Here is a 21,776-nt window from a genome sequence, read left to right as displayed (position 1 = left end):
AGACAACCATACCAATGAAATAACACTACAATGAAGAGCTTAAAAATTACAGGCAGGAATTTGCATCATAATATCCCCCCCAGAAGACACAGGCTTCTTATCTTGTAACGGTTTCTCTCTTTCTTTATTGCTAATTTAATTAGCTCCTCTTTTCCCTGGAAGCTTTTTCTAAATTCCCACTGACTTCTGGTTTGCTCATCGGTGAGAGTAAAGGTAATCAATTACCAGCCCTCCCGCTGCAGAGCTGAGCAGAGAAGCTTGTAATGATTGCAGCAGATGTTATGACTATCAGACTGGTTTTTCCATTCCGCTCTGAAGGGAGTGAATGCCAGAAACTTCAGGGCTGGAATTTTAACTCTTGGTAAACACAGATTAGTCTTGGTTACCTTTTATTTATTTCATTTTAATAATGAACCTCTACAATTCTCTAAAGTCCAGGTCCTAGTGGAGGCCAGCAGAGGCAATTTGGAAGGCTAGTTACCCTGTTCCAAGAAGCTGGTATTTTACCCAGACAGTCTGGTTTTTAGCTTCTGTATCTCAGTGCCATAATGAGGATTGCCGGGTGCCTGGTTTTCATGATCTGGCAACCCTAAATGGCACCCAAATTAAAAGCCCAGTTACTGCAGGACGGGAGGAGACGAGCTAGCAATGGGTGTGTGGCCTGGGAGAAGAGATGGAGAAGGGGGCAGGGCCTTGGGGGAAGAGGTGGGTCCAGTAACCAGCAATTAGAAAGGTGGCAACCTACGGGAAAGGGAAACGAAGGCCAAAGGAATAACAGAAACAGACAATGAGTAAGAGGAAAATGGGCCAAGGGAGCAGGAGTAGGAAAACCCAAGTCATGGTGCCATAAGGGGCCAGGAGAGAGAGGAATTAAGGGAGGAAGGCACCCCGCGCTGCCAGGCAGGGTTTGGGGTAATTAAACCCAGCTGGGGAGGGTCAAGGGCATGGTCAGGTGACTGGGAGGAAGAGGAGGCTCCACACCCAGTCAAGGAGAGTGAGAGGAAGGACTTAGCCAGGTGACAGGCCATAGAAGGAGGCCCGTGAAAACCTTGAACATAAGAGAGGAGCGGTTTTGCAGCTGGGGAGGCCATGGACAGCCCCAAGGAAGAGGAGTGTGGAGCCCGCAGTGTTAGTGGGGGACAAAAGAGAGCTCGTTATGGGAGTCGGGTGATACTTAATAAGCTAGACCCCCCGGGAGAGAGGCAGCATGGATCTAAAATCTCTGGATGTGAGTCAAGTACCCCTGAAACTCAGAGGGGAAACTGAGGCAGGGACCTGCAGTGGACATGCTCCAAGACAGCATCTCCCCTACAGTAACATATCCTGGTCTTTCCTAGGATGAAAGAAAGTGTTGACCACACAGCTGAATCCAGACAGGACCCCACCAGATGAATAAATATGTGACCACTTGACCGACTGCTCTCCTGGTGTCAGCCACAGAGGTGTGGGCAGGGAGGCCCAGTGCTTGGAGCACTGGCCGTCAGGAACAAGGTGGGTAGCCAAGGGTCAGAGCCAGTGTCAGTGTAGAATGGCTGGCCTTTCCTCCCTGTCAGTCCTGGAAGGAGACCACACCCACTCACTACCCTGCTTTGGCAGGGGTAGCCCCCGCTTGGGGCAGCAAGCAGTTCAAAGGCCCCAGGTAGGGTCGGGGAAGGGGGAGGGGGACGCAGGCCCACCTGACTCCACTGCATCCCAGCCCACGTCCCTTGCTGCGGCAGAGGGATATGCCACGGAGTCAGCGGGGTCCCAACCGCAACACGCTGACTCACTGTCCGGCTCCCCAGTCCCTGGACCGGGGGGCCTCTCCCCTGGGTTACTTCCTTCCCCCTGTCCCTCAGGTACCTGGTGTCCTGCCATCCAGTCACCCTCGTCGGGGTAGGTGCTCAGGGGCAGGTTGTAGAACCCCTCAATCTCGTCGGGGGCAGCAGGTCGGGCAGCTCTTCAGGACCATTGGCGGGGGGCAGTTCCTCCAGGTCCGGTCCGGTCCGGGCCACGCCTCGCCATCATCCTCTTGCAATGCAAGGGGTAGCTCCTCAGGTCTGGTCCCGGTAGGGCCACCTCCTCCGCGTCTGCATCTGGCAACTCCTCCAGGTCCTCGCCCCTCGGGATCACTGGGTCTGACAGAGTGGTCAGTTCCAGGGGTACTGCTGGGCCCCAGGCCTCATGCTGCTCCTTCACTGGCACCCGGATGCAGGCCCTGGTCCACTTCCCCGGGTACCCAGTCTCGGTCAGCTCGCCTGGGTACTAGGCCGCAGGCAGCTCTGGAGGGACGTCCTTCTCCTCCGGGAGCTGGCCCCTGACTGAGCTCCTGGGCCTCTCTTTTATACTTCCTGTCCCGCCCCCTCGCTTCCGGGCTGGCTGACAGGCAGTCTCTGGCTCCGCCCCCACAGGCCCGGTCTGTTGCTCCCTGTCAGTCTTGGAGGGAGGCCACACCCACTCACTACAGTCAGGAACCAGGAGGCAAAGGGCAGGACAGGAACAAGGCTAGAGCAGAGGCCCAGCATAACTGAAGACCCAGAGGCCACGTCCTCACCCCGCCCCAAACAGCCCTTCCACACTCAGTGCAACTTCCCTGGACAGCACCCCGCGAATGTGGGAGTCCTGTCTCACAGCCACTCCCCACTGCACAGCTGCTTTCGGCCTCCCCTCTCAAGCCCCAACTCGAGACAGGTTCACGGAAAGGTTTGCCAAGGTTTGTGAACCCTTATGTCAGGCCTGGGCTGCGGTCCAAGCGCACACAGGCCAATTTTTTTGGCTTTGGGTGGAAGCCATGAAGAACTCAGTGTTTTCACTGGATTTCCACTCACGCTGAGTTTCTGGGATTCCCAACTCAATAGCGAAGCACAAGGAAGGGTTGTGAAGGCAGTAAACCCAGAAGAACTGAACCCAAAAGGTCCAAGGCTTCACCCAACCACCCTCCCACATAATCCCACTTCTCCAGGAGCCAAAAACTAACACGTTTTATACAAAACTACTGTGAATCCATCCTTCAGGAAAAAGTCAAATTCCCACAGAATAGCATGAGAGGCTGAATTCCGTCACAGTAGGAAGCAGGACGGGTGCAAAAATAAGTGGAGCTCGCCCCCACACATCATTGTGGCTGCCATTAGCACACCGGTATTCACCAAGCGCTACTGCACTCGGGTATCTGAGAGCCCCTAGCCAAGCAGTTCCCCCATTCCCCCATTCTGTAGGATGGAGTATTTACTTTTCCTAACGTGCTTTGAAAGTTGCTTTCTAAGGTAATTGGCACCTTTTTCCAAGCCTTCAGAGAGCAAGTTAAGTCTATTCACCAATGTGTAACCCAGACCCGCTTCCCTATCGCCTGTGAATTTGCCCCAAATCGACAGCTGACATGAGCAATGTCTGGGGCCTTAGAACGACACTAAAGAATATAGCAGTGGCACAAAACAAACGACTTTTCTCATCTCCACCAGGAGAACATCATGAATTCTTGCTAGAAATGTATTCCTGTGGTCAGGCCCCAGAGGTTTCGTAACACGGAACACCAAGCGGATGAATCATTCAGAAGGTCAGGCCCTGCACTTGCATACTGGGGAGTTGTGGCTTGCTTCAAAACATTTTGCAAGGGAAATTGTAATGCTGGGGACCTGCGCTAAGACTCACACAGATGTTGGTTTAAAGTGCTGGGAGGGGGCTAAACTCTGAGGACTTTTTGGCCTCTTTACTCCTTGTAAAGAGCAAAAGAAGATACAAATATCATCGACACTTTCTGCTCCATAAACCACTCCTCTGCGCGAGGGGCTTTTTATGAATAAATGCATTAAAGACGGCGCCATGCTCAGCTCCTACGGTAATGGGGGAACATAAAAGTACCTCAGCTAGAAAGATATTTCTGTAGCGTGGCGGGACTTACGCTGCTTTGTCAGTGGCGGTAAAAGAGCCGTACAATTCCATGCTGCAATCTGTGACTGCCAATCTAAGAATTGCCTCAGCAGCAAAAACCGCGTGTCTCCGGCACCAGAGCTGGAGAAAGCCGCCGCTAGCTATGTGATGATGGCGGACAGGGTACAGTCGCTGGGACTAGCCACCAGAGCGAGACAATCACAAGCCATCACCTTATATTAAACGGTTAGCACATCAATCTCCACAACACCCCTGGGAGAGAGCGTGAAGGGAGTCACTCGCCATAGGTGCCCCCAGTGGTCAGGCAGGGCATGGCAGGCCCCCTGCTTTCCTAGCAGCCCCGTTGATAGCCACGCTGGTCCTGCGGTGGGCTGCCCCTTCCAGCCAGTCACGTGTTTTATGTCTGGCCCTTTCTGGGAACATAGAGAGTCCAGACACGGGATAACCCCCTGGGTTAGGTGAGTATGTCCAGTCTTGCCCTTTCAGTCCTCAGGGCCTTTTCTCCCCTAGACTCCCCATGTTAAGGGTCGGCTCCTGCCTTCAGCACCCCCAAGGGTTGGCAGGGGAACCCTGGCCCACCCTCTCCCCCGGGTTCCAAACCAGGGCTCTCCTTTTGAATTCCTCCTCCAACCCATGCTTGCATCGCAGGTGTGGGGCTGCCTGGGACCAACTCCTTAATCCTTTCCTTACTGGTGCAGCGTTGGGTGTACCCTGTCACAGGGAGGTACATCCAATCCTTGTTCTCAGGTGAGGGAAATAAAAATAGAGGTCACACCGGGCCCAGCGCCTTTGCGGGAATCTGCGTCGCAGCGGGGATTAGAACTCCTGAATTACATGTAGAGAGCTGTCTGCTTATACAGTGGAACCTCAGAGTTACAGGCCGAGCAGCAGAGCGAGAGAGGAAAAAAGCAAATACAGCACAGTGCTGTGTTAAACGCAAACTGCTACAAAACTGAAGGGAATGTTTAAAAATCACTGAGAAGGTAAGGAAACTATTTCTGTGCTGCTTTCATTTAAATTCAGATCGTGGACGCCAGGTAATGTAGGCGGGGGAAGGCTTAGCCTTCCAAAGAGCCAGGCATGGCCCTGCACCCTCCTACTGGGGCTGCCCGGGTGCCGCTTTGAGGCAGCTGGGGCCACCGGTGGCCACTGGAGCCGTGTGTTGCTGCTGCACTGGGGCGGCTGGTGCTGCCTGTGGGTGCTGGGGCCACCACTTCGGGCTGGCTGGGGCCACGAGCAGTTCAGACCACTTGGCTAGTGCTGGGGCTGCTGGCCGGGACTCTCGGGCAGCTGGGGGTGCTGGGGTGTCCCTGTTGGGACTCGGGGCGACCCAGCTCTGGGGTAGAGTGGGGTGGGGCTCCTCCCACTGCAGTAGGGGGGAGCTCCATGGTGGCAAAGGAAGGGCGAGTGGGGCGTGGCCTCAGGCAGAAGGGGAGGAGCCATAGGTTAGCCTCCCCTAACAGGTGTTTCACCCGGCGCCCATAATTAAGATGGTTAAAGGCAGCATTTTTCTTCTGCACAGTAAAGTTTCAAAGCTGTGTTAAGTCACTGTTCAGTTGTAAACTTTTGAAAAAACAACCAGAACATTTTGTTCAGCGTGATGGAGAACCTCCATTCCCGAGGTGTTCGTAACTCTGAGGCTCTTCTGTAATACCAGACCTCCCTCTCTCCTATGTATATACAGAATATGTAGCTCTTCATGTAGCTTCTCCTCTGTTACTCTGTGCTCTCTTGACTTCAATATCGGGTATTCAAGCTTTACACCAGTGTAACTGAGAGGAGAATTTGTCTAATGGGTTTTAGTGGCTAAATAAAATAACAATGAAACCGTTCTCCACACCTAGAAAAACTTTCCAGACATGCGGAGCATCTTCGAAATCCACTGAAGTCACCAGGAGCTGCAGACGCTCAGCGCACCTTTGCACGTCAGGCTATGCAGCGTTCAGCCCCAGTCCGGCCAAGCCTGACGCCCGGGTTTAATGTTATAAACTGAGCAGGCTCACAGAAATCCATGGGGCTATGCACAGGTTGCAAAGCTCAACCCAGTCAGGGCCTAGATTTTGTACAGCAGAAAAAGTGACACCAATTCTTTCCAGCTTTTCCTTTTAAAAGGACATTTTCCCCAGTGTTTTGATGCATGTATAAGCTCATTGGCACAAGGGGGGCATTTATTGTGAACCTAACACGTTTTTTCATCAAGTAGAGCCGCGATAAATAATACAGCTAACAAGTAATGTAAAAAAAAAAATCACCACCAGGCATAATCCAAGAGCTAACTTTCAATGGCGTGTTAGCTTGACGGACTCAATAGTAAAATTTGCCTCCCTCTCCAATTCACGTGAGAGAAGTGGAGCACAGAAAACATAAAGGGCTGGGTACTTTTTCGATTTTTAGAAACGACATAGAGGGCTTCAGCTTGGTCATGTGACCCAGTTACAATGCTGCTGTCTCCTAGCCCAGTTCCAACATTGTTCACATATGCCATCTGGAGAGAACCTAATTCTCCTGGAACTGGGTCACACAAATGGGCTAAATTAGTGGAATTAAATGATACTTCGCTCCTTTATAGCCTTTTTCATCCAGAAAGCTCAAAGCGCTTTACAAAAGATAGGGAAGTAAAAGTCTGGATAATTCCAAGTAAAACAAAATAGGCTAGACTCACATGTCGATTTCCTCTGGATTTACACGGAAGTAACAGAAATCTGGATCCAGCCTTGTCTGTTCCATTCATTTTAAATAATACACAGGGCCGGAAACGCTTACTCTGTGAAACTCACATCACGATGAAAACAAGTGAGGCTTTCAATCCGCAATCCTGCAAAAGCTTGCACGCAATTAATTAAGTGCATAAGTAGTTCCGTTGAAGACAATGGACAAACTCAGATGCTTAAAATTAAGCATATACCTAAATATTTGCAGGACCAGGGTTTGATGCGGTCTGGATTAGGGGTGACCATTTATAATATCCTTGATGTCAATATTGCAAAATTACAACAAACCTTGCAGAATATTCCTTGTAAAGCACCATTGGAAAAAGTGATGATTTACTGAACGTAAGCAGTTCATTGATGTGTGCGTATCATCTTTGTATTGTAAGCTATGAATGTGTGTGATATTTCTGTGGCTAAAACTTGTGCTGTGCTATCGGGTGACACCCCCCAACAGATTGGCCTCAGCACTGGCCAGCCTGATTGGGGGCCAATCAAGGACCATCAACTATACAATGAGCCCCGGGAAAGAACCCAGGGGTTACACTTTATGAATCATCAGGACATGTAGGAACACGCTTATGGACAGGGGACTCTGAGGCTTTTCCACATCATGTGCTGCCTGGCTGTGTTTGGGACAAAGGAAGTACAAGCCTCATGGCAGAAACTATAAAATGCAGCTTCACCATCTCCATTTTGTCTTCATTCCTGCCTCCTACCTCTGGGTTAACATCTCTACACTTGAAGCTGTGAAACAAAGGACTGAGACCCATCCAGGTACTGGACATACTCCAGAGAAACTGTAGAAGCCTGCAAACTCCACAGTTCTGCTAAGAGCCTGATATATATGAACTTTGAAGTCATTTGTATGTATCTGATTGCTTTGATAATTTAACATCTCTCATCTTGTTTGTTTCTTTCCTTTTATAATAAACCTTTAGTTTTAGATACGAAAGGATTGGCTGGCAGTGTAGTATTTTGGGTAAGAACCAATCCTATATTGAGCTGGTAATGTGGCTGACTCTTTGGGGATCAGGAGAACATTTACTGAGCAGAGTTTAAGTAACTTCTCACTTTACTGGACCTAGTTGCTATTGGGAGCCAGAGACTAAAATGCAATAAAGGGAGCTGTGTATTTCTTTCTGAGGCTTCTTGCAAACCAATGTGGGGAATCAGGAGCACTGTTTGTGACTGGTTAGTGAGTCTAATTTCAGTGTTAGCCACCAGTTTGGGGAGAATCTGCTCTCCTTTTGCAGCCTGCCTGCTATTGGCATTTTCAGGTGGGCTACTCCCTAGGCACAGACAGGTCACACGGGGCTTTAGTCTTCCCTTTCTCAACTGATCCCTTATTTGGTTTTTTTTTGCCTCAGGCATTAATTTTCCATCAGTGGGGTTAACACTCCAAGCCAATTTTCAGCAGTGGTTTGAGGGTCTTCTTTATCATACCGCTTTTCTGATCCCGCGAGGTGCTCAGCTCACTGAAATCACTGAGATTTGGGACCGCATGATCAGGTCCATTGTTAGACTTATCCCAATTTTGGTCTACTGTTCTGATGACCTTACTACTACAAGTTAACCAGTGAAAAATGAAAAACACCAGTTTGTTTGTGTTTTTTTAATCAGTAACAAAATGAGAACATTTGGAATTTTATCCGTTATTTTATGCATAAAATATTGGAGTGGCACTTTCCCTGCTTCTTGCTCCTTTTTTTTTTTCTTGTTTCTCTGTAAAAAATACAATTCTGACACACAAGATTTTAAAAACAAAATAAGTGCAGTGAGCACAAAAATCTGCTGGTGCACTTGAATACTGGCTTTGACATTCAAATTTCATAAGCAAAAAACAGTACAGCACATGATATAAATACTGACGTCATGTAAGGTAAAAAACCTCTACAGAAATAGACCAGAAGAGACAAACTTAACTATACGGTGGCTCAGATCATTTGATATATAAAAAACAAAACAAAAAAACCCACCAAAAAACAAAGAAATCACTTCACCTCTTGTCAAAAGGACAACATCACAGAGCACTACTTAGTAGGTATTATGTGCATGACAGGCGGAATTTCTAAAGTGTGATCTTAACAGTCCATCCGAGTTTAAATAGTAAAATCTACCAAGATGCAAGGTTTGATTCTGCTAAGGAGACAACATCCAGTAGTGGTGTCTGAGGCATTCAACTCCAAGAGAGCTAATCAGAAAATATTTTTCCCATGATGATTTCCCACCGTCACTTCAGATCTCGACACGCGGTACTTGTCATGCAACGTGTGTCTTCAAAGCAAAGAACGTTCCTCTGATGGGACACTCCCAGAGAGTTCGAAACAACACATAACCCATTTTTCTCCGGGGAAATACCCCCCTCCCCTCTGCAAGGTGGGAAAACCGACTCACTGCTTGCGGTTAGCCTTCTTGAAGCAGTAACAGGAAGATGAATCATCATTCTGTGACACAGCGCTAAATTCCTTTCTGTAAATCCTTTGTCCTTCATTTTTGCCATAAGTCCTCCACAAAACATTTCAAAGGAAGGGTTCAGTTCTATACACAAAGGGGGAAGAAACCATGACAATACCTGCAAAAATGAGACTGGCCTGGTTAGAATACCCTGTCACCATGACAATCTATTCATGATGCTCCATGGCACATTGAGAATGAAGTTACCTTCACTAAGGGTCAAGAGGGGAAATATTGCTCCTTGAAAAAATGATCCCCGTAGGTGGCAGCAGCTGGTGGGTTGGTTAGTAAGGAAGACGGGATATGTATGACTGTCACGACTGTGTTTAAATGTGCTACATGGGGTTTTAAACACACACAGTCAGTGGGAATTGCATGACACTGAGAATGGCGGGACGATGATGGTGGGTCAATATTATATTGCAACTGTAAACATATTAAAGATCCCTTACCCAAAATGGGCCGTATTCAGTGGAGTTGCCCGATAGTAACCTTGGCCTGGAAACCAGAAGCGACTAGATTGTTAACTCCTAGATAACAGCGGTATGAAACTTGACACAAAACTTGACATCACCTAAAGCGACCTGGTGTTGGAGTTTTGATAAAGACCTGGAGCCTGAACATGAGGTGTGTCAATCCTCAATGCTCAAAGATGGGTCACAGATTGTCCTGAGGATGATCATCTTACAGCTTCAGGCCCTTGAAATGCAGCTCTGGCTCCCATAGAGATTTGCAGATCTTCCAGGGGAAACCAGGCCTGGTTTTGGTGGAACTGGGGCTGATTTAAGGTGCTGCAGGAGGACTCGCAGCTTCATATGGTTTCATGTCAAAAACTCAGATGAAAAAAATCAGCAGTTTGGACTGCATTTTGACTGCGGTTTTGGGCCTCTGTTCAAATCCCAGATTCAATGATTCTGACGCGGTATGAACCCCAAACACAGAGCCAGATCTAGTGGGGGCATCTTTTGTTCCCATGAAAATTTTTGGTTTTATCTCCATTTTCCTTAAAAAGTTTTGGGGTTTTTGTCAAAAAAACCAAACCAAACCCCATAACAGAGTAGTAGCTTCCAAGGCCAGAAAACGCCACTGTGATCATCTAGTCTGGCCTCCCACAGAACTTCTCTGAAATAATTCCTGTTTGAACTAGAGCAGAACTTTTCAAATTGCCAATGATGTCGAATCCACTGCAACCCACAGTAAGTTGGTCCCATGGCTAATGACGCTCACTGTTAAAAATATACACCTTCTTTCCCACCTGAATTTGTCTAGTGCCAACCTGCAGCCACTGGCTCTTCTTACACCCTTGCTATATTAAAAAGCCAACCAAAGGAAAAAAACCTTTAATTGAAAACTGAAGCTTTGGGGGGGGGGGATTTTGGCCAAAATGTTTCAGTTTTTGGTTACTGGGGGGGAGAGGTGAGGGGAAATCATTGCCATGGAAATTTCCATTTTGAGGAAAAAGCCATTTTTCAGTGAAAAATTGTTTCGACTACAAGTTTTGACCAGCTTGTTTCGACTAGGGGTTTTGCCCAGCTTCTTGAGGTTTTGACTCCTGTTCCCACAATCCTCCTCGCCTTCCCTACCGCAAACCACATCAGCTGAACTTCACCCAGCCCTGTTCCATGGTTTTCTTTGTAGCCGACCTTCCCTGTTCGGAAGGAAGAGGTCTCAGTGACCCATCACTGACATACCAGGATGTGCGTGGGTGAAATTCATCCCATAACACTACTGACTTCACTGCAATTTCAAAGGGTCCCTGGAGTTTTAATTAAGCACAAGATCCACCGCTGAGCTAAAGGAATCCACAAGGGCTAGGATTAGACGCCCGGCTATTTAACAAGCACCTTTGACTTTTGGAGATCACAGAGGAAATCAGTTCCCTCGGTGCTAGTCACTACGACCGCCCCTGCTCTGCAGCTCCTTTTCGCATGGCTGAAGCTGGCGGGGGGTGTAAACAAAATGTAATTCTTGGTGCTTTCCCCCCCCCATGTATTTCTCTACCCTTTTAGGACCATTTCTAAGTGAGCTATTCAACTCCTTCCCTGTGTCCAGACCCTGGCTGCTAGTGCACAGATGTGCAAAGGTGCCAGAGGAGCCTTCCTCGCACACCTGCACAGGGGGCTACCAGAATCCTGGTATAGTAAATTTCCAGTTATCTAAAACCCTATGATCTGAACCCCTGCATTATCCGGCTCTCTTCCTTGTCCCTGCCCCCAAAACAACTGCCTGCATGCGACTCCCCCCGGTTAGCCACCCGGCCCAGCTGCTGGGTATGCACATTCCCCCCTCCCCTCGCACCAGGGAGAGTGCTGGGGGGGTCTGGGGGGAGAGGTTGCCCTCTCGATTAGCCAGATCAAATCCATGCTCCCCATGCTATTTGGAGAGACGGGAGCATTCTGTACTTGTGCAGGCTCAGCACAAGGTGCCGGAGAACGTTAACACTGCCAATACGGCTAGACGTTCCAAAGGGGGCAGGATGGGTTGGGGACACTGTCTTGTCCCAGCCACTTCTGCCCCCAGCAGCTGCCACTACCCCGACATCTCCACTCACAAAACGGCCCTCAGCCTACGCCCCTTTACAGTGGAAAAACAAACGGGGGCACCCACCTAAATGATTTGCTCAGAACACGAGTCAAAGGGAAACCTTCTCAAAGAAACGGCCTGCGTGGAGTCTTCGAAGGCTCTGCAGTGCAGCAGAACAGGAGAGAGCAAAAGGTGCCACTGAAAAGCCGGAATGCTAGGGAACTGAATTATAAATTTTTAACTACTTTGGGATAATATGAGGCATGTTTTTTATTAAAGGATGTAAATAATGGCATGACCTGGCCGGTGTCTGTGCATGCCTGCCCTCTACTGGATGGAACTGGAACTGCTCCACTCTGCATCATATGCCCTATACTAGCTGAATTTTACCATTAGCTCCAGAAGTTGGGACATGGACATGCTTCGGAAGCAGGAAGGTCTGCACTCTATCCCTCCTTCAACCCAGGAAGTTCCCTGTGGCCATGGCAAGCAGCACAGTGACAGCTGTGAAGTCCTAGGTGGTCCATGGACTCATTAATTGAGTTCCAACCCATTCAAGTGAAGTCATAGAATCATAGAATATTAGAGTTGGAAGGGACCTCAGGAGGTCATCTAGTCCAACCCCCTGCTCAAAGCAGGACTAACCTCAGCTAAATCATCCCAGGCAGGGCTTTGTCAAGTCGTAGCTTAAAAACCTCTAAAGATGGAGATTCCACCACCTCATGCTCACCTAAGTGACTCTGAAGACTTTAGGCCAAATTCACTACTGACACAGGCCAGGATAACTCCATTGACATCAAAGGCGTAGTAAATGCTTACACCAGCCATGCATTTGGCCCATCATCTTGATACTGCAAGTATTTGCTCTCTACAGGCCGAGTCATGTGGTTTTTACTCAGGGTTCATTCCATTTTCATTTAGGCAAAGCCCCCGGTTGACTTCAGTGAGTGACGATGCGCTGAGTCAGGGCTCCAGGTTTGGCTCTCTGTGTCTGATGAACCATATCGCCTTAGCTGCTGTTAAAGACACGTCTTGGCACTGTGGAGCTAACACGCTTGCAGACAAAGCCAGCTGCATTCTGCTCTGGCTCATGCACGGAGGGGATGCTGCCAACCTGCCTCGTTCCGATTCCAGGGTCTTTAACATCAGTGATGCTGTTGTCGATGATCCCTTGGGGTCGAGGACGATCTCTTTCACAGGTTATATTTTATGTGGGTCCTTCGGTGACTGAAGAGTCCGATCTTTGAGCCACAGAGTCATTGGCAAATGTTGCAGGTGGTGCTGGAAGTGATGCTGCACTCATGCAGAAGCACCGAATTCTCCTGTCATCCACATCCACATGATTCGGGGCTGACTCAAGGGAAGTCAACAGACTCACGCCAGTTTTACATCAGTGCTTGGAAACGAAGCAGGCCCCCGGTTTGATTTGCAGAAACCAAGTTTCACTTGCAATGCGGGTTGTCATTCAGGATGGTTTGGGAAGGTGGGAGAAAGGGAGGGTCGACCTGAAAAGCCAGCCAATTAGATGCTGAAGTTATTGAGGAAGAACTAAGAAGGAACACTGAGACATGATTTTTACAGTCGCTTTTAAAACCATAGCTACCCTTTAATGCTCAAAGGGAAAACTGCCGCAGGAATCAGAGCGATATTCTCTGGGGGCACATTACTCTGAGGAAAGAGACTACCAGGGCTCCGTTTTTAAAATCAAAGCTTCACTGGAGGCTCTGGAAATAATCTATTAATGACTTACGGGGAGAAGGAGAAACCGCTGGGGAGACTATCTGCAATGCACCAGTAAAGCACGCTAGTCAGCATTGCTGTTGCAGACTAGTTCCTGGGGACCGCAGTTATTGGAGGGCTGGAGACTGCACAAGATTGGAAGAGAGAAGGGAGTTGCTTTGTGGCAAGCAATTGACAAACTCCTGCAACAAACTGGTCAGGCACCAAAAGGAGCATCAGAGTTCCATAGGGCTTTGACGTCTGGAGAAGGTTTTACAATGCACTATGCCCTGCCAGTGCCCTGGCCCACCCACTCTGAAAGCAGGCCCACCCAATCAGATTTTAAGCAATTCATCCCGTGCTTTTATCAGCCTCTGTTTCACTTGTGACACAAAGCTGGTGTCAGACACAGGCCCTGCCAAAAAATCAGTTCTGGTTACGCCTCTGCTGACCAGGATTTTGCATCAACCAAAGAAGACACCAGCGCCAGGTAATCCAGCTCAGATTTTACAGTGCTGGGACAGAAGTCAGGACTTGGGGTGTTTAGTCAGGAGGCAGGAGGATTCAAGCAGATGTCATCATTGGAGCATCGAGCTAGGGATGTCGCCCTCCAGCCATCAGTGCCATAATGAAAGGAGATCCACAGAACAGAGGACACAGCAGGTGTGTAGGGAAATAAAGAAGCCGGTGATTAGGACTCGCAGGGATGAGAATGAAATCTGTGCGTTTGTATTTAAAAACAAAAACAAAATCCCACACTTGTCCTATCCTTGTTCTGGCCAACGGTTTCTAAAAATAAAGCATCCACGTAACAGAGACTGAGATAACATAAACACTGTTCACAGTTTTTCTGTAAATGTAAGATTAGCCCCGGCCCAATAAAGCTCTGAAGCTGTACTCGTATTTCTGTGCATTTCAAATCTCGACAGCAAGACCTTGGAGTCAGATTGTCCATAATCCCGCATTTTCATCCACGTGAGACCGGCGAACTTCTCTGCAGAAATCACTTCAGTGGCAAATTCGCTCCGTCATTTCTTTCTGCATGGAAAAAAAGAAATGCACAAAACAGCGTGTTTTATTAAGGGGAAATTTCAGCCAGCTTGGCCGTTCCACACTAACAAAGCACCAGGAAGAAACTTCCTGCTAACGGATGACTTCACTCTCCAATGCTCTGTCTTGCTAGTGTTTTCCACTAGAGGATAATACTGAATCTGATCTTGCTGGCTTGCTGATGGGAACAGTGGCATGCTGTGGGTCTCCGGTGCCCAGGGGCCAAGCCTACATTTGCGCCCCTCCAGGCCTCATGTGCCTCCCCTCGTGTAGGGCAGGAGGGGTCCCAGCATGGCCCCCACAGCTGCCTCAGAGAGGGGGTGTCTGTACCAACGGGGGGGTGAGGTTTGGGGGAACACAAATGCAGCCTTGGCTCTGCTGCCCCCCTCCCCACACTTAGCCGCCATGCAGCGCCCACCTCTCCCACTGCAACCCCATAGCCCGGCACCAGCTTGGATGGGGGTGGCCTCACCCCCCCCCCCCGACCTCGGGGGGGCTGGACTGACCCTTCATGATGCACAAGGGGGAAGTACTGAGGGGTGCCCCTCAAAGCCTCCTGCACCCCCCGCCTCCTGCGCATGGTGAAGGGCCGGCCCAGCGCCCCTCTCCCGCCCCCCCCCCCATCGCAGGCTGGCCCCCCCTCAGTACACCACTGGCTGGGAATATGTTTCAAAAAGATAAGAACTAAAGCAGGGCTTGCAAAATAAACCCCCTTCATACGAGTTCATTCGGGGCCTCTCGCGCGCCTAGTTCTGGTTGATTTATTCACTGAATCACCTTACTTGGTTTGGAAATACAATAAAAATGTTCCAAGGAGGGAAAAAACATCTCAGTATGAACAGTTCGGGTTGTTTTTTTCTGTGGGGCACGTTCTCATACCCTTCCTCCCTTTAAACCACACTTTACTCCTCACCTTCACTGCCTGGAGAGCGCAGAGCTTCTCGCTCTGAGAAAGGATGGCAGAGTCTGGTCCTGCGAAGAGAGCAGTGACCCCTCATTTCTTCAACTCCTTTTGACTTGCACCCACTGCACTCCGCTAAGAATCTCCTATTACGACCTTCACACATTTAGCAAAGCACTTAGGCAGGGGCTTAGCAGGGGGACTGACGCCCGTGCTGAATTGCTTCACTCAATCACAGCTTTAAGGCTGAGGGTCTTCATAGCCTGGCAGCTGTTCATGAGGCATAGAACGTGCTGAACCGATCACCAAGCCCCTGTTCCCAATAGCATAATCTCCGATCCAACGGCCACCAAAAAGTCAAGGAGAGTCTTTTCATGGACATCAATGGGCTTTGGAGCAGGCCCTTCAAGCCCATTTGTACACAGGGCTGAGCCCCTCTTGCAAGGGGATGGATGCCTTCCTGACCCATTAAAACCAGTTGGAGTGGGCCTGTCTAAACGCAGAGCTTTCAGTTCACACAGTGTCTCAATCAGTGGGCACTGAAGATCCCACGATACTTTTCCGTAAGAGAAGGGGTTTGCCCTGCTCTCTGTATCCAAAACTTTCCTTTTCCTCTCCTTCTGTGCAGCTCCTCCAGGGCATGGTCTCACTCCAGTTAAAGTCAACAAGGGCGTTTCCATTGGCTTAAATCAGATTTGGATGGGCCCTGTGCACGGACTGGCTGCCGTATGCCACCTCAGAAGCAACTGGACTGCAGTGGTGCTGGAGGTACCTTTGGGCACTATTATAAATGTGAATTACTGTTAATCTGTGTTGCTGCTGCTGCTGCTTCCAAAGCATTGTTGCATTGTGATGCGTTGTTTTTGTCTAGGTCCTACATGTGCAATTGTTTAATCTCAGTAACAGGTTGGTGAACTTTTATAATCAACAGGCCACTGATCATCTAGCGCTCGGAGTGCTACGTAGTTTCCAATCAGACAACACCTGTGAATGAAGGATTGAGGACTGGGAGCTGATAGGACAAAACTGCTCATTGGGATTTGGTGGGAGAATTTCCAGGAGCTGGGGGGCACTTCTGGTCCCAACTCCTTGGGGGAAGGGAAAGGGTTTGACAGCTGAGACACAGGACTGGACACCACTAGATGCCTAAGGAGGGAATCGGCAGATTTGTCTCATGATTAAATCAAGTTGTTAAAATGATCACGTTGTTAAAACACATATTTATCAAGCTAATGATTTGCCTTCTTTAAGAAGAAGCCCAAGAGCCTATCACTACTAAGACAGAACTCATTGCTGGGCTGCTAATTAGCACGGCAAAATAAATCACTGGGGGGGAAAAGGGAAAAAAAAAAAAATCAGCATGCAGAGATGGCCCTTTTAGGAAAGAAACGCTGAGCATGCAGAGCTAATTACTTGCTGGAGATCTATTGTCATTAAAATAGGGTCATTACTAAGCTAGAAGAAGAAATGTTATTTATATGGTGGGCACACACAAAGACATTAAATCATCATTTAAGAATGTTATTTAATAATCGCAGAAGTGAACACATTTTCAAAATGAAGGCTCTCAATTCATCCTTAAAGGGGCCGCGTCAAAAAAACACGCTAAATTATAAAGAAAGCCTAAGATTAGTATAACTGAAAGATTAGAGAAAAAGATATTTTATTTCTTCCCTTTTTACCAATAAATCAGTTCCCCCTGTATCGTCAGATAGCCTGCAACAAAAGAAACTGGCTATCATACAAGAGGGGAGAGAAAATACATTTAAAAAGAAAAAGAAAAGAAAGCGGGATGGTAAAAATCAAAAGGACTGACAGAGTGACTCAGGGACAGGTGTGGAACCTGAGACTAGTTTTTGAAACCAGCTAAATTCCTCAGGGACAGTGTCCTATAAATCACTCTGTGCTGCTAAATGTTACAGCAGGGAGATCAGTGCATGATTTACATACCATCTGGCTACAATGCCTCAGTATGGCCAACACTTGTGGTTCAAAAGTCCTGAGCCAGGTCCCTCAAAATGATGAGATTGTCTTACAAAGCATGAGATTTTAAAAAAACAATACTAGGGGTTTTTTTTTACTTGTCTTGTGAGTCTTTAGAGTTCATGCTTTCAAGATTTTTTCCACAACCATGAGAGCTAGAAACCTTCTTTAAAAAAAGGGGGGGGGGGGAGATTCTCACATAATCACAGGACTCCAGGAGCTGGAGCTTTAATAAAAAATAAGAAGTATCATGACTAGCTGAAGCATGGTGGGGAAGGAGGCATCTGGTTAAATGGTAGGCTGAATGGGTCTATCCGGCTGGGCATTGCACCTGCTGAGAGCTTGGAAACGTTCCCTCCTTCCCCTGAGTTGTTTAAATAAAATAAAAATCTTTAAAAAGAAAATTGGGCCCCACGTAGGCAGCCCAGAGAAAAGCACGGCCCTTACTAAAGATCCCACGCCATTTAATTTTTTTTTTTTTAAATGTTCAGTTTCCCAGCATGGCTCTTGAGGATCAGCCGCATCTTTGTGAGAAGGTGTCATCTCCTCGGAGAAAGGGAAGACACACCACATGCGTAGCAGCTGGAGGCAAGGAGGCAGCCAGTCGCAAAACGACCACTTCAGGATGGCAGTGATTTGTGTGCCAAATTGAAAGGCCAGTCCCAGAAAAGCACGATGAGTGGGAAAAACTCCTCTAAGAAGGCAACGCTGAAGTGCTGGTAGGGACTGGGAAGATGCTGCTTCTGCATTGTGAATGCCCCCTTACAAAACATCTCTACATGCACACAAACAGAAGCTAAGTGCTCTTTGCCGGGCCAACACAAAATCTCTGGGTCTTAACACAAGAGCCTTTACAGTTTAAGCTAAGCAGCCCAGGCAATTAGCTCAGCGGCAACAGCAACCTCAAACCTCTTTACGTGGTCTAATCACTAGGGGGGGAAGAAAGACAGCCACACGTGCACCATTACCACCAGCTTACTCCCCCAAACCAGTAGCCTGATTGCCCTATTTTCCATCTCCTCTGACACAGCGAGCAGTGTATGCTTTGTTCATATCCTTCATGGATAAATACTGGCCCTTAGCCACAAGCATTGTACGCAGGAAAAGACATCTGTAGAAAGCAAGCTTTGTTCAGGCAAATGGAACGTTTTCCTTGCAATCCACCTGTCTTTCGAGGCCAGATACATTAGATGGGCCAGATTCTCAGCTAGTGGAAATCAGCATCACCTGTTGACTTCAAGGGTGCTCTGCTGATCACAGATTCATACTAGATGAGACCAATAGTTCGGCTAAATCATTTTGCTGCAGGAGAGGAAGTTTCTGATTTTTTTCTCTGGTTCACAATCAGCTGAGCATCTATTTGAGAGGAATTTGTAAAACTGCTAGAGAAAGGTTGGCAGGAGTGTTTTATTTCATTTCTGAACTGGATCTGACTTCAGACACCCTGGAAGTTTCAGGAATGAAAGCAGGGTAGCGGTGAAGCAAGACATGGGCAGCAAAATAAGACAGCTTCTTAGTACCCCTTTAAGAGTTGCCTTGGTGATATCACCAAGGAGGTCATAAGAAACTAGAAACCATAAAGTCTTGCGCTTTAAAATCCAATTTCAGCTTCAAAGTGTCTCTTCCCCCCCCCCTTTTTTTTTTCTAATGTAGCAGAAAATATATCAGTGGTGAAGATGGGGTTGATATGTAAAGATATATCAGAAATCACCTAGGTGATTAACTCTGTCAAACAAAAGTTAAATGCTGCTGCTGCTGCTAAATAGTTTTCCACATGAACAAGTGCACATAAACAGTGCAGGAGGGGGGGGGGGGGAAATCCCAGTTTCCCATCTCAACAGAATTCAGGCTGCCCATAAAAACAGCCTCGGGTTTGATGCCTCGTTAATGCGTTCTGCTCATGCTGTCCCCAAGAGAGATTGCCCCAAAGATCTCCCATTGGAGACTGGAGTCCCTGCACGCGCTGGGAAAGTTTATCATCATCAGGGTTAGCTGTGGGGCAGTTCTAGTCCAAACGCCTGAGGGGAAAAGGCTATGATAGCGGAGACAGCCATTATAGCCTATTCAAGCTTCCACCGGGTCAGAGGAGCGAAAAAGGAGCAATCTTCCTTAGGCTGAGAGCGCCAGGGCAGAGAGAAAGGGTCTCCGATACAGCCGCCCTCTGCATATCTTGCATTCCCCAATTCGCCACTTAAAAGGGCCGACAAGCCTGTGTGAGGAAACGCAGCCAGCAGTTGTCAAGCCTGCACACAAACTGGCCCGTTGCTTTGAGCCATTCCAGCTGTTCCTACGTTTATTTTCTCAGCTGTTATATTCTCCAGGCTAAATTGTGTGGCAGGTGAGAAAACGGTAATTAGTCTAACTGTGCATGCGCACACCTGCACAGGGGCTTAGACTGGCCTCGCACAACCACGGTAGCCTGGTCGGATTTGGGAAGCAGCAGCCTGCATGGGGGTTGGAGGAAGGTTCTATAGCCGTATGTTCCAAATGAACAACATCAACAAATATCTAGTTAGGAGCATCATCCTCATCCTCCAGGACAAGCAAGAAAGAAATCTGTGTCACCATGGGTAGTGTTATGAATCTGCCCTGTGTTATTCAGGTCAGGCTAGATGACCTAATGGTCCCTTGTGGCCTGAAAGTCATCTGTGAGTAGAATGATTGGAGCAGGGGCAGTGTAGTCTAGTGGTTAGAGCAGGAACGTGAAAGTTCTGTTCCAGGCCCTGCTACTGACTTGCAGTGTGACCTCAGGCAAGTCACTTAGTCTCTCTCTCGCTACCTCAGTTTCCTCCTTCTGAAAAGCAAGATAAGTTCATTCATCTTGGGAAGGTGCATGGAGGTCTTTTGCTGAAAGGTGCTATTTAGGTACAAAATATCCTTTTGTTATTCTTACAGTTCACACTGGAACACAGCCATTAAACCCCCCACCACCACCACCACCAAATTAACAAAGACCAGCGACTTATTGTAACACTGCAAGGATGTTAGTACTGAAACATCCACTTATTGTGTCTTAAAGGAAAGAGCACTGGGGAAGGGGAAGTGGATTATTATAGCAATGTTATTTTTCCTCTCATCCTCTTCAGCTTCCTGCTCTTTAAGAGTGTTTGGGGCCAGATGTGGGAAAGATCAGCTCCCAACTGAGACAAGCGTAGCCAAACTCCCACTGTCTCAGCCAGATGGGGGCTGTTCTGGGGGTGCAGCTGCTCCCCGCAGCCCACAGGATCCTGGTTGAAGTCTCAGCTGCAGTAATGAGCCATGTTTTTCATGTGTAAAGCCGAGAAAGGCATTTTATAAAACTACCAACTAGATCACACTGCTGCACCATTTGGCCTTCTACACAGTACACGCCACACGGGCAAAATGCAGCCATCTCTGGGGCAGACTAGAGCGGCAGCCAGCTAGCGCACAGTCCAGGGGAGGGCAAATTTGGAGCTGGAACCCAAGGCAGATCCCCTGCTCATAGGAGACGTGCTCTGGGTTATTTCCGGACCACACAAAGCGGATGGGACCTTGATTTTCCATCACTTCTGAAAGGGAGCGAATCGCGCAGGTGTCCGGGGTGCCTTTGGCAGCCAGCGGCCTCTCGGAGCTGTGCGTGGTGTCATGGCAACTACCTCAGTTTCCCTCACCCCACCACCAGTCGTTTGGCCCTGTGCAGGGTGGCTTCCTCTGAGAACTCCAGCTGAGTCGTCTATAGTCTCTCCCCAGACTCACAGCTTCTGATCCTCTTTCTCTGGAAGTCCGACTTGCTGCCGCTCTTCTGCTGAAGGAGTCTCTCCTTGGTGGCTCTCTGGCTGTGGAGGCAGCTGGCCTCCCTTTTAACCCCTTAGTGGCCTATACACCCCATGACCACAGAACTCACTTTCTCCAACTCAGAAGAATAAGTTACCTCACTGGGCTTCGAACCACGGAGTCAGAGTGTTTTACCGAAGACTAAGCCATTCCCTCTGCCTCCAGGTGTCACACACAGAGCACGCGAGCGATCACAGATGGTTGGGTCTGTTCGAGTGGTTGGATGCCAATTAAGAGACACAACAAGCAATATAGATTAGAGTTGGAAGGGGCCTCAGGGAGTCATCTAGTCCAACCCCCTGCTCAAAGCAAAGACCAACCCTGCATCATTAACCAAAGAAGATGAAGTTACACCAAGGATGAATCTGGCCTGTTGCCCTTCCAATGAACACTGGCATCGTCGCACCTAGTGGCTCAGTTTCTCATGGCCTCAGTGGAACCCATGAACCACCCCTACTACTGGCAAATAAATCATCTGTTTTGAAAACCTTTTAGCATCTCCAGGCCACAGCCCCACATTCCAGCCACGACATCCATGGCCTAGAGTAGCTGGGAGTCAGTTCAGGATAAACCACAAGGGGCGGAAATAGTTATTTAGCCACATCTCATCCATACCGAACAAGCTCATCATGATTAGTGTCATTAGGAAGAAGAGCAGTGGCGCTAACATGGGGAGGTGCTTACTGCCGGGACTCCAGGCTGTTGGGATGATATAGACCAGAACTGGTGCATCTTAAAGACCTGATAGGGATGTCATTGTCACCTGAGTGTTC

General features: G+C 48.5%; 1 protein-coding gene across 2 annotated transcripts in view; it reads right to left on the bottom strand.

The window, feature by feature from the left end:
* Positions 1 to 8,181: 8,181 nt before the first annotated feature.
* Positions 8,182 to 21,776, bottom strand: part of MOB3C (MOB kinase activator 3C) — a 50,222-nt gene continuing 36,627 nt past the window's right edge. For both annotated transcript variants that reach the window (XM_067567797.1, XM_067567796.1), the window contains exon 4: positions 8,182 to 14,312. In XM_067567797.1, the coding sequence (XP_067423898.1) occupies positions 14,283 to 14,312 (30 nt within the window). In that variant the 3' untranslated portion in view covers positions 8,182 to 14,282. The remainder of the gene's footprint in view (positions 14,313 to 21,776) is intronic.

Source organism: Emydura macquarii, unplaced genomic scaffold, assembly GCF_026122565.2.
Source record: "Emydura macquarii macquarii isolate MOO-44397 ecotype Brisbane River unplaced genomic scaffold, CSIRO-AGI_Emac_v2 contig_2805, whole genome shotgun sequence".
Taxonomy (NCBI): Eukaryota; Metazoa; Chordata; order Testudines; family Chelidae; genus Emydura; species Emydura macquarii.
Note: the sequence above shows the minus strand (reverse complement) of the source record. Positions and strands in the feature narration are given on the sequence as shown.